Source organism: Phallusia mammillata, chromosome 3, assembly GCF_965637545.1.
Source record: "Phallusia mammillata chromosome 3, kaPhaMamm4.hap1.1, whole genome shotgun sequence".
In the NCBI taxonomy this organism is placed as follows: domain Eukaryota; kingdom Metazoa; phylum Chordata; class Ascidiacea; order Phlebobranchia; family Ascidiidae; genus Phallusia; species Phallusia mammillata.
In genome coordinates, this window is record NC_137254.1 from 30633023 (window position 1) to 30651994 (window position 18972).

General features: G+C 35.9%; 3 protein-coding genes across 3 annotated transcripts; 1 reads left to right on the top strand and 2 right to left on the bottom strand.

The window, feature by feature from the left end:
- The first annotated feature begins 52 nt into the window (after positions 1-52).
- LOC145217664 (uncharacterized) lies at positions 53-2161 on the top strand. Its single transcript, XM_080084998.1, has one exon. It carries the CDS (start codon positions 80-82, stop codon positions 2009-2011), a length of 1932 nt encoding a protein of 643 aa, XP_079941124.1. The 5' UTR covers positions 53-79; the 3' UTR covers positions 2012-2161.
- On the bottom strand, positions 2154-13805 carry LOC145217663 (carnitine O-palmitoyltransferase 2, mitochondrial-like). The gene is made up of 13 exons (XM_080084997.1): positions 13679-13805; positions 13100-13203; positions 12413-12555; positions 11655-11818; positions 10857-10987; positions 10060-10209; positions 9364-9549; positions 8098-8321; positions 7304-7457; positions 6573-6705; positions 5205-5343; positions 4517-4636; positions 2154-2804 (listed from the first exon to the last, which is right to left on the bottom strand). The coding sequence occupies exons 1-13, from the start codon at positions 13715-13717 to the stop codon at positions 2491-2493; spliced, it is 2001 nt and encodes a 666-aa protein (XP_079941123.1). The 5' UTR covers positions 13718-13805; the 3' UTR covers positions 2154-2490.
- A 3-nt stretch (positions 13806-13808) lies between these two features.
- LOC145217666 (transmembrane protein 60-like) lies at positions 13809-17483 on the bottom strand. Its single transcript, XM_080085002.1, has 4 exons — positions 17331-17483; positions 15478-15576; positions 14965-15042; positions 13809-14441 (listed from the first exon to the last, which is right to left on the bottom strand). The coding sequence occupies exons 1-4, from the start codon at positions 17418-17420 to the stop codon at positions 14307-14309; spliced, it is 402 nt and encodes a 133-aa protein (XP_079941128.1). The 5' UTR covers positions 17421-17483; the 3' UTR covers positions 13809-14306.
- Positions 17484-18972: the final 1489 nt, after the last annotated feature.

Consider the following 18972-nt stretch of genomic DNA (forward strand, 5'->3'; position numbering starts at 1 on the left):
AACCTGTCCAGTGAAAAAACTAATTTGCTTTTTATTGTATTGTTGTAGCAGTTATTTTTTGTAGGTATGTTATTCATCAATGCAAAAAATTAGGTCACATTTTGTGTGTGGATTTATTGTTGTAAAAAAGGCTCATGCAATGGAATATAAATGCGAAATGGACTCAACCAATCAAGAAATGGCTTTGTGTGAAAAACTAAGAAGCATATGCAAAAATAACAAAGAAGAGAAACCTAAAGAGTCTGCCAAGATATTTCACAAACTGGCACAAGTATATAGATCTCGAAGTCCTGATAAAATTGCCCTTATAAGGAGTGCAGTGTTGTTTAATGCTGCTCTTGTTAGAAAGCCTGATAATGTTGGTGAAATACGAAAAGATCTTCATAAGCTTTGTTCTCATGTCCTTGAACTGGCTGATGCTAAACAAAAGAAAGCAGATTTAGTCCAAGAATCAGGAGCCATTTTTGCCAAAGTTAAGAAAATGAGGAGCCATGTTGACATGGTATTGAAGAAATTGGAACTATCTCCAAAATCAAAGGAAGCATTTGAAAATCATAGCAATAAAAAAGTAAAAATGATGGAAGATCTACAAAATACAATTGCAAATGATTTTACTACAATCATGAAAGTTATCATGGAGTTATGTATTTCAATTAAAGGAACCCTCCCCTGTAAATATGCTTTAGTTGGAATGGGATCTTTGGCCAGAAAAGAAATTACTCCCAACTCTGATTTTGAAAACATTATTATTTTGGAAGATGGAATCGAGAAGCAGGGAAACTATGAAGAGATACTTGAGTACTTTAGATGGGTTGCTGTTATATTTCAGCTGATAATTGTAAACTTAGGGGAGACAATTGTGGCAGTAATGGACTTTCCATATTTAAACAACTATAAAGAAGAAAAATACAACTGGTATTATGATGCAATTACTCCAAGGGGTTTAAGTTTTGATGGCCTTGTTCCGTTTGCATGCAAATCTGCATTGGGTAGGGAACCAACTGAGAATAAGCCCTGGAAAACAGAATTGATCAAACCTGTAAGTAAAATGTTGGAATACCTTCAATCAGATGAAGATTTAAAGAATGGATATCATCTTGCCGATATGCTGACAAAAACTTGTTTTGTTGCTGGTGACAAGAAAATGTATGATGCATTTGATGAAGGATCCTGGATGTTTATGAAAGATCCAGCGGAAATGAGCCAAAGGATGTTAAAGATACACAACCCAGACCTTTCGTATGTGAACTTTTCAAAGCAACTAGAAGAAGATCTGGAAAACTTTGGTGCCATGCAAAAATCTGCACAGACAAGAACCGAAGGACTCATAAACATTAAGCGTAAAATCTACAGACCTATTACACTGTTTGTCACAGCATTAAGTAGACACTATAAAATAAAAACCAAGTCGTCATTTGACCAAGTACGAGAACTTCACCGCCTTGGTGAAATCAGCGAAAGTTTCTGTAAAAAATTGTTGTTTGCCTTAAGCATTGCTTGTGAAGTGAGATTAAAAGTTTACTCAGAAAAACAAGGGCAAAAAGATGACCTTAAGCAGAATTTAACCACTGAAAATGGTGTCAAAGTGACAAGTATCGAACGAATGATCGGTCATATCAGTTACATAGAGTTTGCCAAAACTGTCATTCATGTGCAAAGGATAGCAATGCGAGAAGTGCGCAACATGACAATTATAACAGAGCGAGTTTTATTTCCTTTTATGCTTCCATTTTGGTTTTCTGATGTGCTTGACGATCAATTATCATCATCTACATTTGTTCAAATATACAACAAACTGTCAGAACAGCACAGGCATGCTTTCAACTATCTGACATACGGTCACTTGGGACATTTCTTGTTTTTGGACAGCACCCCAGCACCACACACTAACATACCAAAAGCAAAGCAAAATGTTTATACTTTTTTTAGTCAAGGTGCTGATGTCCCAATTTTTGATGCACCAGATGAAAAAGATCTTCAAAATATTGAAAATGAACTAGTGTTTAGATGAGCAGTAACATGATTTGTTTTGGGTTCTGGTTACACTTGCGATGAGTTTGTTTAAAACAAGAGACTTGCATATGTAGAATCATTGAAAAAATAACTCTAAAACCAAATCCAAGAACTTTCTGATTTCAAAAATATACTCGCTGTATGTTTATCCATATTTGTTTTATTTTTAGCAAAAATTATAACAGATTTCAATTTGTACCACTGAATATTGCAGTATAATAATTTTAAACAGCACTTGGCGTTTTTCTTTATAGCTTTCAAAATTTTTACATTTTATTTTAACTAATGCAAAACATTTATTGATCAGTGTGGTTTTAAACAAAATACAATAATCAATGTAAGATATGTTTACCTTCTAGGCATTTGCAGCACCAGAAAAGGCACAAATTACAGACTAGTATAGAAATAGAACTTACACATAGCAAAATTTGCAAATTGCTTCTTTATTTTGGGCAGAGCACGCATTTATTAGCCCGTCTATAACACAGTGTAAATATCTCTAAGTGAACTTTCGATTGAATCAACTAAGCCTTGTACATCCCGGGTTTCGTAACTGGTTATGTTACACCCCACCATTGTGTCTCTAACCCCGTACCCTACTCCAAACCCATCTGGGACCACTGGGGCAAAACCACCCATAGAAACAGCGTGACTAGCCAGGGTGGATGTTGAAAGAATAATGTGGTTCATTGTGATGTAAGAATCATCTTTAAACAATGCAGGGGTTCCGGAATTCAAAATTCTTTCCGCCATGTTTTTCATCCCAAACATGTGACGATCGAATCCTTTACCTGAAATTCATCTAAGGAGTTAATATTTTAAGCCAAAGTATATATGAATAGTTTGCTAACAAGGTATTCACTGAGCCTAAATGAAAAAAGTTTAGAAATAAAAGTCCAGTTGGACTAGTGCAGGGGTTCCCAACCTGTGTTAGGCCAAGGTTTTTCAGGTGGTACGTGAGTAGTGTCCGTTTTTTTTCCACAAAAACCTGGTTTTACAACTTTATCATTTATTTATCTGGTTTTGTTGACCAATTGGTGGACAGCAAACAAAAAAAATTAGTTGTGGGTCTTTAGTATTATTTTAGTAGGCCAATATTATTCTCTTGAATAAAAAATGATTCGATCAAATTAGTTGTTCTGCCAGAAGTGGTACGCGTAGCAGTAAAGAGCGTCCAAGTGGTACGAGATCGTAAAAAGATTGGGAACTCCTAGACTAGTGGTTCCCAACCTGTGGTACGCATACCACTAGTGATAAGAAGGAGCTTTTCAGGTGGTTATTAATACTCTATTTAAGTCAGATCAAGCATTGCAAATCAACTGACCCAACTGATCAGCCTGGTTTGGGGCGAAACTGGTGTCTTGGATATTCTTTTGGCATTGCTAACCTTGTTGGTTTTAAAAGTGTGATAATCGAGTCTATGAATTGAGTACCACCTTAAAAATAGGCCTATGTCTTGGTCTATCCATTCAAACATGATTTGGATGGAACACAGTGTTAGAAAAACTTGTCAGACAATACACGTTCAGTATAAGATTGAGAACCATTGCCTTAGACTCTTTTCAGATGCCAAATAGTAAAACAAAACGTTTCCATGTACAATAAATAACACATACATTTAAACATTTGTGCCTACATGGCAATAGATCAAAAGTGACGCAAAGACTGCAATATGTAAATCGAATTATACATGTAGTGAATGCTGCACCACTAGCGGAGCTATACAATGCCGTTCAAATTGACTAAATTGGAGAGAAATCTTTGACAATGTCTAACTGCTAGGTGGATGACATATGTATGCATTTAAATACACACATGCTATAGTACAGGGATGGCGAACCACTGACCCGCGGGTCACAATGTGACCCACCACGTTAATTCCAGTGACCCACTTGTAGTTTCAAAATTGTATACTGATTACTAGTGGTAGGGTTACCAGACTTCCAAGATTAAAAAGCAACACAACAGTTAACTTCAAGCCCTTTGTCAGATTGCCTATTGTCTTAAAATTCAGATTGTTTAGTCAATTGTGAGGCAACAAATATGTTTATTTAAACGTACAACTTGAAACGATTTGTTGTAACTTTGTTGACGCTATTCGGTTCAACATATTCATGCGAATCTTTGTTTTCACATAAGAATTTCATAAAATCAAGAATCGTCTCAGCTCAGATATGACTGCAGCGTGTATTAAGCTGAAAACTACCTAAGATTACAAGACTTTCAGAAAAAATGCAGCAACAAGCATCTTAGCATTGACATTGACATGTAATAAAATATGTGACCCACTTTGTTTTCTTTCCGAATTTTGATATCATGGTTGACCCATTCAACTAAAAAGGTTCGCCATCCCTGCTATAGTATAAACATAAATCATTGAGCATATGTGGCTGCAAAAAGTGTGGCCATAGCATAAGAAAACAAATTGATCAGGGTGTATATGCAGGTTTATAAACTGTTATGTTGCCTTTATGGACCAAAAAGTGACCATGCCCCAACTCACCCATTGCTGCATCCTTAGTTATTTCGTTATGTTTGTTGCAACTCTTGCGGATCAATTGTTCAACATTGGCCCGATAAGACTCATCACTTGCAAGTTTGTTGTTTACAGAAGAAACAGATCCTAGAAATAATATAAGCGCATGTCAAAGAGGGTAATCACATTTTTGGTCAAGTAGGAAAAATGCACTCACAGCTAAACCAAAAAATTGTTTTTGAAACCTTTTTTATGCATATTTTTGGAATAAGCCAGTGGTTCCCAACCTTCCATGGACTGTGGCCCCCTAAAAGTGTCATTTTTGCCTCGTGACCCCCTTCATGTAACCTTGTAAGTTCTGTGCCCCCCTTAAAATGTAAATAGCAAACTCGTGTGGAAATTGGATACTAATATCGGCTTTAAACGCAGGTCGAATAGAGTAAATAAGGGTCCGCATTCGTAAAAAGCCTCAATATAGACAAATAGTATGCAAAATAGTTAATTCAATTAGGGAATTTTTAGTGGGTGTTTCTGGTAAATCTACACCTGTGGCCCCCCTGAACACAGCTCGTGGCGCCTCTGGGGGGCCATGGGCCCTGGTTGGGAACCACTGGTCTAAGCAATGTTTATCACCAGCTGCCCTGATGAATGTACTAGCTCGATCAGGGAAGATAGTTTGACAACCAGCCTAGCAGTATGCAAGTTTGTAACTAACCCATTGCAATTGCTCTGGCTGCTTTTTGTGCTTCCAATGTACACGATCTTATTGTCTCAGTTCTTCCATGTTTGAATGCTGAAGTACTACATGATTCGTATGTGGCCGCAGGGTGTCCGAAAAACTTGTAATGTCCAACCTAAAATACACATCAGTATGTTGTCATAGGTTTTATTGAACTTAGTGCACTTGCAAAATGTAAATACTCTAGCAAGAAGTGCATACTTTAAATTAGGGTCAAAAGAAGAAAAAAAATATGATAGGCCTTAATTTAAACTTTAAAAACTAACTGTATGTGTTCAGACATCGAGAAAACAGTCTTGTCCAATACCCAATATGTTATTATAGTTATCACAATACTTTTTCACTGTGAGACGGATAACTTCAAGATTTGTGAACAAAAGCTGTGTAGCTGGGAATGCTTATTGCAATGAAACAACCTAGTGGCCCACATTAATTAGCTTCATAACAACTCATTACTTGTAATACATTTTTTGTGTTGAACATGTTCTAGGCTGGCTTAAACCTCTATGCCAGTGCTCCGCAACCTTTTTTCGCACACGTCACACCATACATGAGTTAAATGTTCGGCGGCACACCGAACCAAAAAATGCGATTTGAATTTTTGAAAGCCTAAAAACGCATTAATCTAGGGGTCTTAAACTTCTTTGAGGGCCAAAAACATTTTTTTACGTTGGTAAAGGGCCGTACTATTGGAACTTTTTTTGTAAAAGTAATATGAACAAAAATATTATGTCCTTGAAAATGTTGTGCGTTTATGCCATATAATGTGCATAAAACATTTGCAATGCAATAAACAAGAAACAGATAGACGGTGTAGCAAAGTAAAAATACCAAGTGCAGTAAACTTCTATGTCGAAAACAATGGCATACAATGCCGAAACAATTGAAAAATTTGACGCAACAATTGGAATTGCTGATTTCACCAGGAGGAACTATTTCCATCATACAATTAAAACGTTGCATTTATTTCTAGCCATTACTAATAAAGAATAATTGTTTTTTAAAATCAGTGGTCTGACAGGGTATTCCACCTGAGGTAAACACCTAAAATTTAAAAGTTAGTTCGCGGGCGGCACAAAAACCCTCTTGGGTCCACACCGGGCCGATTAAGCCATTATGATGTATAAAAACGCGAATGTAAAGTATATTATGACGTAATAAAACACCAATGGGAAGTGTAGCTTTAGTTTGGTGTTGTGAACTGTATCATTTACTAGAATGTTAAAATACACAAAAACAATTTTAAAACAAAAAGTTACGGTTTTGCGGCGGCACACCGGTTGCGGAGCACTGCGCTATGCAACACACAACAATTTGTGAAGCCCTTTCTAAACCAGTACTTACTTGAATCGCTAGCTGCATTATCCCATCTGGAGATACCTTTTTCTTCTTAAGATAGTCCTTATTCATGTCAAGAAACTCACATGATGCAACTCTTAAACGTCCAGTATCCGATTTGTATCGATGACGAGCTTCGCTGAAAAAAAGTCAACATTAATGATTCATGTGCAGAACAAGGTACAGATTTTAACTTGTAAAACTACTTTACCTTTTTGTTGGTCAATTATAATTTGTCTGTATTAGTACAGCTTAAAAGAAAAATGAAAACACAAATCAGAACTAAATGCCAAAGGCTAAGTGCATATTTTCTTCTAAAATTTAATATATGGAGTCTTTTCTATGCCTAGTAATAAAAACTAATTGAACAATGCCACAAAACTTTACCCAATCGCTTCTGTGAAACAGTGACTCCTGCGCTAACGTAATAAACCTAAAAACTGATGTTGTAATGTCCATTAGCTAAAAACTGATGTTTGTAATGTCCATTAGCTAAAAACTGATGTTTGTTATGTCCATTCAGTCACTTTTACATCTCTAAACTACAGCTTTTTATCAATCTTTTAGCACTGTGTAAGAACGATTGTGCTGGGTAGTGTGCCATAACCCTGATGAAAACGCCCAAGTTTGAGATGTCGGACAAAGTATAAATAGTTGCTGATTTAGCAAATAGGAAAGTTGAATAAATGACAAAGTTTGGAAGATATGACAATGTCTGGTGTTAAGTTAACATGAACCTGATAGCTTGTTTAGATCTGTCATCCAGACAAAACTTGATCGGTTTGACGTGTTGTTCCACAAGTTCATTGTCAGATTCAGTTTCATTGGTTAGAGCAGGTTTTAATGTTGTGTCGTCAAATATTTCATTGAAGAACCTCATGACCGCAACACCTGAGAAGCATTAAATACTGTTCACATGAAAAAAATCAATGCACCGTGGTATTGCTTTCGACAAAAATGTTATCACAACATTATGAGACTGAACGACCTAATGTTTTCATTAATTTAAATTAATAGATACAAGTTTCATTTTAGTTTTCATCCACCAAGCAACGAGCTAGTACACCTGCATATGAGTCATAATACGCCAGCTCTTTCAAGGCGTTATACCATATGATTTCTGAATTGTGATACTCATTGTGACGCCAATAAAGTTAGGAAAGACAAGAAACGCTATCACTGAGATAACCATGTATTAAACACGTTCACATTGTTCACAATAATGGTCATGATTTGCTGACAAACAATTGTGTTTGGTGTCATAAACAGTGCACTAGTCAAAGTAGGTTGCAATTTAAAGGCATGTTTTGTTGCCATAATGCCAGTAAGTTTGCTTAAAAGAAAAATCTTTCTTGCTTTTTTCAAGATTATACAATTTTCAATACAAAACTATACAAACTAATTAAAATATTCATGGTGACCACCACTGTGCTTGGAAAATCTAAGGTAGGGAAGAATGCTTACTTTGCACCTATGATAGTGTATATTATTGATCTACTTGCAAAAGGAAACAATATAAAGTAATACTCACCATCACCCCAAGCATGTTCAAAGTTTAATCCAACCTCTCCGTTCGACGAAACGATCAACGAAAAACTTTTATCGAACCACCGAGAGGCACCATCTCCATGCAGGAAAGTACTGTTGTAGCTTTCTGTGTCGTCTTCTACTTTGGTATCGTCCAACACCATGCAGAATATGGCAGAATCGACGTCAGCAAGCGAATTCATGTTGCCTGTGTCCAGCAAATGATCTCTGCCAAAATATCACATCGTTGTGACTTGTTGCAGGGTTGTTAGGTAATTTAGACAAGAAGAGATTACACAAAAACAAGCAAAACGGTTATTTGTGTTTATATACTGAGGACCACTGTGAGCAATGTTAAATATGTGCATGATGGCCACACACCACTTTATGTGCAGTATAGTATAGGTTTGGGCATACACACAAGCTTCCTACAATGAGGACCTCCGTGAGTATCATTACATGTGCACGCTGGGCCCACACACAAGTTGTTGTGTGTAGAACAAATTTCCAAGTGTCTGGGCATACACACAAGCTCCCAGGGTACACTGAGAGCAACATTAGATGCATGCTGTGGCCACGCACCAGTTTATACACAACATATATTTATATTTTTCTGTGCATATGCACAAGCTCCGTAAATACACTAAGAGGATCAATTTAGGCAACATTAGATATGCCTGTAGTGGCTGTAAACTAGCTATAATGCAGCAAAGATTGCTGACTACGCTTATGAATGCTGTGAAAAGCATAAGTAGTAGTGATGGGATGATACCAGGTTTTGAAGCGAGTACCGATACCGAGTATGAGTACCACATGTATATACCTTCGATACCGAGTACCGAGTACGATTACCGAGTACTTAAGTACAGTGTTGTACTTAGTTGTATATCACCTGCTAATTTATCTGCCATGGCCGGCGTACAGGCGTGCACACACACATGCAGGAAAAAGTAATCTCCATACGATAGCGAAAAAAATACGTAACCTGGCGGAACTTTTTCCCAAATTTGTACTGTCCGAAGCATATATTGGCACAAAGTTTTCAGTGTTCTTATAGTGTAAATCGGTCTTCGGTACTCGCACGTTGGTATCGAAAACTGAGACAAAATATTTCGATACCGAGTACGAGTATCGATACCACTGAAATCGTTCGATACCATCGATACCGAGTACCGGGTACTCGTCCCATCACTAATAAGTAGTGCATAACAAGTACATTATGTTCTGCACAGTAGATTGCAGCTTGGATGGATTTATATTTTAAGCATACCTGATACTGGCCCATGTATTACGGTCAGTGGTGGTCATGTAAGCAACTGAATCTTCGTTGTGAGGTCTTTTATCTTGCAGAATCCGATGAATCGATGCCTTGATTTGAGCAGGAGAATGTGTTCTTCCGGATAAATCCTTTACTTCAACTTTGTAAAAGTGACCGTTTCGGACGGCAACTATATGTCTGCAAATGTACAAACAAAGTCAAACAGAACTAACAAAATTTTAAACAGCTAAAAAATTATAACTTTGCGACTGTTAAAAGATATTAGACTTACCAATTCTCTCGGTAATTCATTTCAAGTCTTGAATTTTTTTCAAAATGTTCGTTATGCTTTCAAAATGTCACATATATGATAAAATTACTTCGCATGACATCATAACAGTTTGACTGTGCTTAATAGAACACCAAGTATTATCAGTGCTAAGAAACTATTCAGTCTTTGATTATTGCACCACAATAAATTAATGGGGGTAGCAAGGTAGCAAGCCGTACGGCAAAACATGAGCATAGATTCCGAACTAGAACCAAAAAGTATCAGTTTTTTTCAGTAATGAGTTTAAACGGTTATGAATTGAATTCGGTGACTTAATGCGAATGCAGAAAAAGTTTAGCCAATCACAAAACATAGGGTCGCAACCCACAGGTTGGTGACCACTGGTCTATAACATTTGTATAGAGCTCAAGTCTTACCTGGATTTTGGATATGTTCGTAACTCATCCTTATCCTGACATGGAATTCTTGTTGCATTGAGTAAGTTTTCGAACTGACTCATGTCAAGGGGAAAAGCTCCATTCAAAGCCATGGGAATATAACGTAACTTCAGTGTGTTTGGTAGATATCTAAAATATATTTGGCTTGCAATGTAGTTTGCATGGCAAATGGCAACCATAGGTTATAACAGGGGTTGGGGACCTTGTAAGTAAAGTCACATATTTAAAAATTTAAAAAAGGATGTTTGGCTCCTTGTGTGGAAAGTCACATAATTTAAAATTTTCTAGAGAAGCATACCTAATATTCTTCTATACTTTGAATATTGTAGGTTTTGTTAATTCGGACCAACAAATTGAGTGTAGAATATTAGTTTTAGAAATTATTATGTTGATGTGCATTATTACACGAAAAAATTCCAACACATAACATACATATTATTTATTGGAAAGTTGCAAACTCAGATCTGTCTAAGATCCAGATGCTGTCATCGAAAGAGTTAAATCCAAACCGCTGTATTAAACACTAAGTTCTGGCTGGTTACAATATTTTGTTTGTTACATACTGAATCATAAACTATAGCCTGTCATTTGTTAATTTAGTGCTGCAATGCTTTTACATACATTTTAGATAATAACAATAAAAAGATTCACAGTTTGGAATTGCTATTAACATGATCTCTTAGCATGCTCCCAAAAAATAACACAGACTATGTCACTGCAGAGAAGATACTTATTTATCACCAAAAAAGTTAGCAAGGTAAAAATGCAATTCATACTTGACTAGTGTTTGCATAGCAGCTGATTTTGCAGTGTTTTTCATGTAATACACTTCAGGACTAAGTATTTCTGAATTTAAGGTGTTTTGAAATCTTACAGCGGAAACGATAATGTTTGTGCATCTTGTTGCCTGAAATAAAAGTTGCAATTTTATGCATTATGGCAGTTTTTCCACCACTTTCATTAAATTTGGTTAGTTGTAGATAAGGAAGTGTAAAATGCTGTGATCATGGCATTAAACCAGTGGTTCCCAACCGGGGAGGAGTTCCTCCCTATGGAGGAATTTTATGAGTTCAGGGGAGGAATTTCAAAAACTGTAAAAAAAATTACATTGGAAATGTTACAGAACATTTTTGTACACACATAATTATATCCATGATAAATTAGACCTGGTTCACATTGGAAACCGGTTGTAAAGGATTCTGAAATGTACATCCCTAATTATAAAGTCTATTTCAAATTGCTATAATTTTTTATGTTATATTTGTTTTCCGTTTCATGGGGAGGAATGGATAGTTCGAAAATGGGCAAAGGGAGGAATGTAACAAAAAAGGTTGGGAACCACTGCATTAAACTAAAGTGCTATTTGTAACTTGAATATGTTTTGATTCATTATGTTCTCAGTGATTAATTCCACTTTGACCAACTCCTTATGTCTGAACCAGTTTATTCTGAGACAGCTTTAAATCTCTATGGTAAGTCGCTGCCATCATATTGTTATATTTTCATGCCACTTCTAACATATGCTTGTTGGTTAATAACAAAAATTAAACATCGTTTAATGAGATGTCACTTACCGGGTCGTTCATAGGTTCATTTGGGTCGCGCTTATATACAAGGAATGGATTGTAGTTCAACGGCAACGGCAATCTGCTTTCTAAGTACATATCAAACCACGGTTTAGCAATGTAGCTTGTGTTTGGATTCTGTCTGTCATGCGCAACCAAAAGTTTGTGTAGTTCTGTACAAAAGAAATGTGGTTTAGAATAAAATTGTCGAAATGTACTAATAGGGTATTGCAAAATGTTTTAAAGCTGTTTTAAATGATCTGTCCTCATTTGGCAAGATGATTACCGCAAAGTAAAAGTGGACAGTGAGAACAAAATACAGCAAATTTAAAATTCAAATCATCAAGCAAGTGACTATAAAGCAACAACTGTTTCTGACTTAAATTCAGTTGTATAACTTAATTTTACAACATGTTAACTGCTTTTTATTTTATACTTTGAGAAACAGATCATTGACATTAACAAGTCTACTATCAGAGGAAAAGTTCCAGTAAAAAGTTGTTGCATGTTAATGACCAACATACACATTTTGGACAATTATTTCATAATATCAAAAACTTTTAACACGACACCAGATATCACCAAACTGGCGTTAATAGCTTAATCAACACATTAATACTAGACATAATTCAGTTCTAAGTTTGTTTGTTTTTGCATTAAGGGGTATTTTTTAATGAACAAGCAGTTATACAAGCAACGTCAAACAAATATATATTGATAAAACACTGGTTTTAGTTGTTTTTCTGCAAGCTTCTTAGCAAACATACCTGGCCCATCATGCTGCATAAACACTCGAACTGCTTTCTCAGTGTCACTGATCGAACGGGAAGTGACATTGGGATGACCTTCAAGTGCCTTTAGTGATGTCACATATTTGTGCATTGTATCCTCAAGCTTTGGAATTGGAAGTCTGGAAGTATACACAACCACAACATTTCAGAAAACCTTGATGTATTTATACATGTGTTAATTCAGTTGGAAAATATTCATTAAATATTCGGTTAAAATAAGTTGATAATCTTATAAAGAACAAATATATTTCACTAAAAAAGCATCTTCAGTGTCTTATTTAAATAGAATCTGTTTGAAATACATGTGGTGGAATAAATAACATAAGTGTCAATCACCTGTCAGAGATTTATTCAAATGAGTTGCAATTATTAGGTGACTTTGCGATAGAACAAACAACTATTAATTACTAAATTTAAAGCCATAAATTTATTTATCCAGCAAGCTAATAATATATACAGGTGATCTGTCAGCAATGTAGCTAACTATGAGCTTGTAGCAAATAAAACCTTAACTATAGCATATCACGAATGAATAAAATATTTCAGGTATATATGTATATAATTGCATAAAGTTAAAATACTATTTGTCAGTTTATCTAATTTGAACAGCTTTAGGTTAGACCAAGTAGTTTTTACCAGGAATAATAATAAGGCTAACTTAACCTTGGAAGACAGTTTTGAAAATGATATGTTTTCAGTTTGCTGTGGTGTAAAACATCTGCTATTCCCGATGATAAGCGCTTTGAAGAATTTTGCATCTGACGAGCCTTGCAACAAAATAAACTTCACTTAGACTTAGTTTGATGTGAAAACGATAATAGCAACACACACAGTACACATGAATGCCAAACAAAACTTTATCCAACAAAAGCAAAGTATAGCGTTCTTTTCTACAAAAACAAGATTTCAAATTCTTTTGATGTCAATATGCTAGCTTGTGTTTTTTACTCAAAAAAGTAAAATCTGCTGATTAGCATCCCTGGTTTGTTTTGTACAAAAAATCTGGTAGTCACTTTACCAACTTCCTAAGATTTCTATTTAGTTAACCCGGCAGTCTTCTCAACAAACAGCTATGCTTGGGATTTACTATCATTTTACAATTAACTGGATTTACTGATTTGCAGACTTGTCTGTAAATGCACTACATAATAGCCATAACATTTCATTTTTGGCACTCATTTTGTAAAGGCAATTTAACATTTAAGTTTTAAACTATTGGCAAAGATATAAACGCAAACTTACCTTTGATAAAAGCGCAGATTGTTTCCGAAGTATAACCATGTTGTGTTTTAGCTTTTCTTTTCTACGACACTTTTTTCAGGCCATCTAAATAACTATGTACACTTTTTACAAACTAGCACATGTTTACTACCTGTATATATAATATAAAAACAATATATATATACATGAATCTGGTGATTCACAAAATACATTTTATGCATACTTTATGAATTTTGTAGCTAGCTATTAGAAAATATATCTCGGTTATTTGCAAAAAGCTTGCAACATTAGATTTGCAAAATTATCATGAATAATCTAAATCACATTATTTTATGCCTTTTTGGTGTCAAGGTAAGAAATCTAATGTCAAAATGTTAATGTCCACTTGCATAACATGTATATATGTGAGCGATTGTATGTAGTTCGTTTGGTTGTTGTCCATTAGGCAAGCCAATGCTTTCATGAAGCATAAAGCCACAGGTATTTGTGCACAGTGTTTCCTTTCGTCTTGGTGGAAAGCGTTTTATCCCAAACTCCAACGAGTCTTTTACTTCTCCACTTGTTTCAGCTTTGCCTCACACTCTTTTCCTTTCTTCTGTCAAATATTCCATTAAACTGATATTCAATCCAAGCATTTTGAGGCCAATGTTCAGTGCCGAATAACTCTAAGTTGAAACTTCATAAAGTCTATGTTGTAGCCGATTAACACAATCCACAAGGGAATGAAAACCATGTATGTCCGCAAGTTTGGAACCACAGCATCCAAGTAAAGACAGAGCAAAACCTGAGATCAAACAAGTGCTTTATTTAACATAGAGCTATTTTCGGAGGATTTATATAAGTTTTATCACACAGATTTGAACACTATATACTGATGTGTTTATAAGTTTAATGATAAAAATAACGGCCCAAATAGATGTGAAAAGCGACATGCTGTATTGTTCAAACGTTTCGGCAAATGCCCATGCCATCATTATTGATATGAAGGCCCACATTAAATGTAGCTTTTTGCGTCTATTTGGGTTGTTATTTTCATTATTAAACCACACAGTTTGTCTATCAAACTGCTCAATTTATGTTTAAAATGACAAAGGTGTTGGTAAAAAAATATGATGTTACAACATAAAGGATGTTTTTTTGCATGATTACTGTGTGCAAAAATCATACACACAAGTCTATCAACAGCGAGAAAAAAATGCCAAACATTAAAGCATTATTATCCACAGTCATTGTCAATTTAAAATCTAACTATATATAATTTTTATGCTTGCAAGAGAAGCTTCTTCTCACATAATGAAATTTCTTACCTGAAAGCATGCAATACAGAACCACACACTTAAATCCCAACATTTTCTGCTCTTCGAGACTGGAATGTCACGATTATCCTGAAAAACAAAGTATTTACACATATTTATTTCCGCTTTCGTTCTGTGTATATGAACATGCTGATCTTGCTTGTAACATGCTGACCAATTCCGTGATCATTAGTCATGAGTCTGATATAACATGTGTAATTCTTCCCATATTGATTAGGTAAAACAGCATGTATGTTGAACATGTATATCTATTTAATAGTTCATTTGCTACGGTTTTGAAAAAGGGAAACTAGTTACATGAAGAAAAGTGTGATAAATGCATGTATGCAATACTGGGCATACCAGATTTAGTCTGCCCTGCTAACGTAGGTTGGATGTGGTCAATTTATAGCTAAACATTGGTAGTCTAGTCATCGTCATTGACCCGCTTTTGTCTATTTAGCACCAAAGTAAATGAAAAGTTTCGGCCTTTGAAATAAAGTTGTTAGCATATTATCTACTTACTCTTCCATTTCTTATGTGCATAATGAGACGGAATATGATGAGCATCATTTCAACTGCATCGTGAATAAATAGAGGGATAGATATAAGAGACCAGGACACCTTAAAAAAAAATCAGATATTTGTTGAACAAACTACACACGAATTATTTTACAACACAAATCATCATTTATAGCAGCAACATACAGCATGTCAATGGAAGCGCTTGAGGAAAAAGCCTTATCAACATTTGCCAACCCACCAAGATTCTGGCGGCGATATGTTGACGACATTTTTTGTGTCATTGCTAAGAACAAGGTTGAGGCATTTTTACAGCATCTCAACGAGGCGCAACCAGGCATTCAGTTTACCATGGAACTGCAATCGGTAAACTGTCTTCCATTTTTAGACGTTCAAGTCACAAGAACCGATGACGGCGTCTTGTACTCGAGAGTGTACCACAAGCCAACGAGTACCGGCAGGTATCTCTATTTTCGATCGCATCACCCCACATACCAGAAAAGAGGGGTGGTTCGTTCCCTAAAAGATCGGGCACGACGCTTGTGCACTCATAGCGACGACTGCGAGGCGGAACTGGCTAAGGTTCGCAAAGCCTTGAAATACAACGGCTACCCCAACTGGATTCTCCGTGATGGACGGGCAACGTGTCCCAAACAGGTGACCCATCCAAAAACAGAGGGTTTTGTGACACTTCCGTACATACCGAAATTGACTGATATTCTACGGCGTATGTTGCGTGACTTCGGCGTAGCGGTTGGCGTTCAACCTGCCAATACTCTCCGCAAGCTACTGAGTCACCCGAAAGATCCAATCGACACCCTTGAACAACGTGGTGTTGTATACTCTATTCCCTGCGCCGAGTGTCCGTTAGTATATATCGGGGAGACTGGAAGGTCACTCAACACCCGCCGAAAAGAGCATCAGCGGGATGTTGCCAACAGCGACGCAAAGAAGTCGGCCCTGTCCAATCACGCGGTATCACAAGGCCACCGTATTGATTTCAATGCGGCTTCTGTTGTGGCCCGGGAGCCTGACTACAGGAAAAGACTATTTCTTGAGTCATGGAATATTCACCAACGGGTCAACACAATGAACATCAAAACAGACGTGATGCTTCCAGCGTGCTACAGGCACCTGCTTAAAGATTAGAGGGTCAATCATTTGTTATCACGCGGTGTTTTCGTTGCGTTGTTACGTGCTTGCGTTCTATTCTTTTTTCCTTTGTTTATCGTGCACTGTACTAGTCGCATTCAGTGTTATTTACCCTGATGAAGACGACCTGTATAGGACGTCGAAACGTCGGAATAAAATCACATTTGCCAGAAGAGCTCTTTAAACTTGATACAGCATGTTGGGCTACAATTTCTAGATATATGGATTAAAGAATCTAACCAGAAACAAACAAGCCAATATATTTGCATAAAGCATGACGTTTCGACATCAACTTGTGTCATTCTCAAAGATGTCGAAACGTCATGCTTTATGCAAATATATTGGCTTGTTTGTTTCTGGTTAGAATCTTTAAAACCGTGAATTGTGTACCTAAGTACATTGGATTAAAGAAACACTTCGAAAAAAACACTATTGAAAATTATATTTCAAAGGCATTTATAATTTTACGATGATGTCATTACGTACCGGTATGTAACGTATTATTTGTGAAGGTTATTAGGTCACCTGATTACGTCATAGGGTTAAGAAGATATTACCTTTGGTCAGCATGGATGGTCAAGAAAGTATACCAGACATGAGACATAAGGTTTTTTTGTGGCATTTTGAGTTTTAACTGTTTCTACACTTGTTTATGTTGCATTTTCTTTAGACCCAGTACAAATGACAATTAAAACATAACTTACATCCATTTTTCCGTCCAGTTTTAACACAAGCAAAATAAGAAACACCAATCCAGCGATCCAGCCAAACGCCATTTGTGGCACCAACACCATCGCACAAGCTCTAAAATATTATTGTTTAAGCTTCAAGGTACAGAAATACGCCAATGCACATTTTAGAAACAGCGAAAATACTTTGAAAGACTACGTTTTAAAAACAACATTGATCAAAATCACAACATATGCATCTTCGGCATTTCCCCAAACGTTATGAAGATAATGCACTATTTTCACACACTCTAAAGTTTTTTATGTTTTTTTTCCTAAATAACATTTTACTGCTTATGTTTAAACCAAAGAAACGAAAATATGAGTTTCATTGCAACCTTAAAATTATCACGAATCATACTGCTTTAAGTTAAAGGGACTTCAACTGTGTTTTGTCTGTAATACAATGTTGTACATATCTTTATTAAAACGGAAGTCACACCATGAGTTGGTTACTTACATCATTTAAAAAGCTACTGAGTAAGAGTTTGTACTGAAATGTATTGTTTCAAACTCTCTACTTCATCTACAAACTCTTAAGGTACATTTGACTTCCCCTAAAAGCTTACAAAGTGTGCTTCACACCTGTATTGATTGTGTAAAATGCCCAAAAGTTCTTTGTGACCGATACCACTTACTGAACCAGCAAAATACAAACACATATTAAAAAGCATTGGGTATGACATTTTTATTACTCCAAGCTATCAGTACCAGTTTTGGTAAATTCCAATCAGAAATGAAACGGGAGTTTTTTAACAAAAACAAACAATGGTACAATACTTTGTGGGAAAGTAAATTATCGATTGAAACAACACAAAATACACTCAAATAGGACTAGTGACATCTTACAAATATAACAATTCCATAGTGATCAAGAAATACCAAACTGTATTAGTATTGACACAAAACCAAGCATATTATACTTTACATTTCCAGCTCTGGCAGTGTTTTGCATGTAAGTGGTGTTTGTCAATGCTTTTTAATAAATAATATAAGCGGTTTTGACCTTCAGTGGCCTACAATATATCACACAACTTAAAGCACAATTTTTGAAAAAAATATACATATGTGCATGCAAAAAAAGCAAATTAGTGTTAAGGAATTATTTTCTATTGACAGTAGCATATCCAGCTTTTAATGGTTCCTGACTATTAAAAGGCAAGGCCATAAGGTACGGAGATTCCTCCTCAATCATATTCGGATCTTGAGCAAAAGCATAAGGGTTTATTTCTGATTGTGGCCTTGGTTTAGATCTATATTCTTCCTGTGAAGAGGAAGATTTCAAGTCATCCATGTTATGTTTGTGTTTCTTGCTATCTTTTCTGCCTGAAAGAGTAAACAAGTCTCGTAATTTGGTCTTAATTCTATGTATTATGACGGCCAACAAGCCAAGAATCACAAGCCACCCTGGGATAATCAGTCCAATTGTTACTCCATTTATCTTTATGTCAGTTTCACATGTTTCTTTTGCATTTACTACACAAGGCCGTTCATCCACCAGCTGCTTTCCACAGTATTTTGTATCAACTGGATCATTTGGAAAAGACAAATTAAGGCAAGCTCTTTGCCACGTTTGGGTTCCAATAATGTTAACTGTCTGAACTGTTGTTGTTTTGTA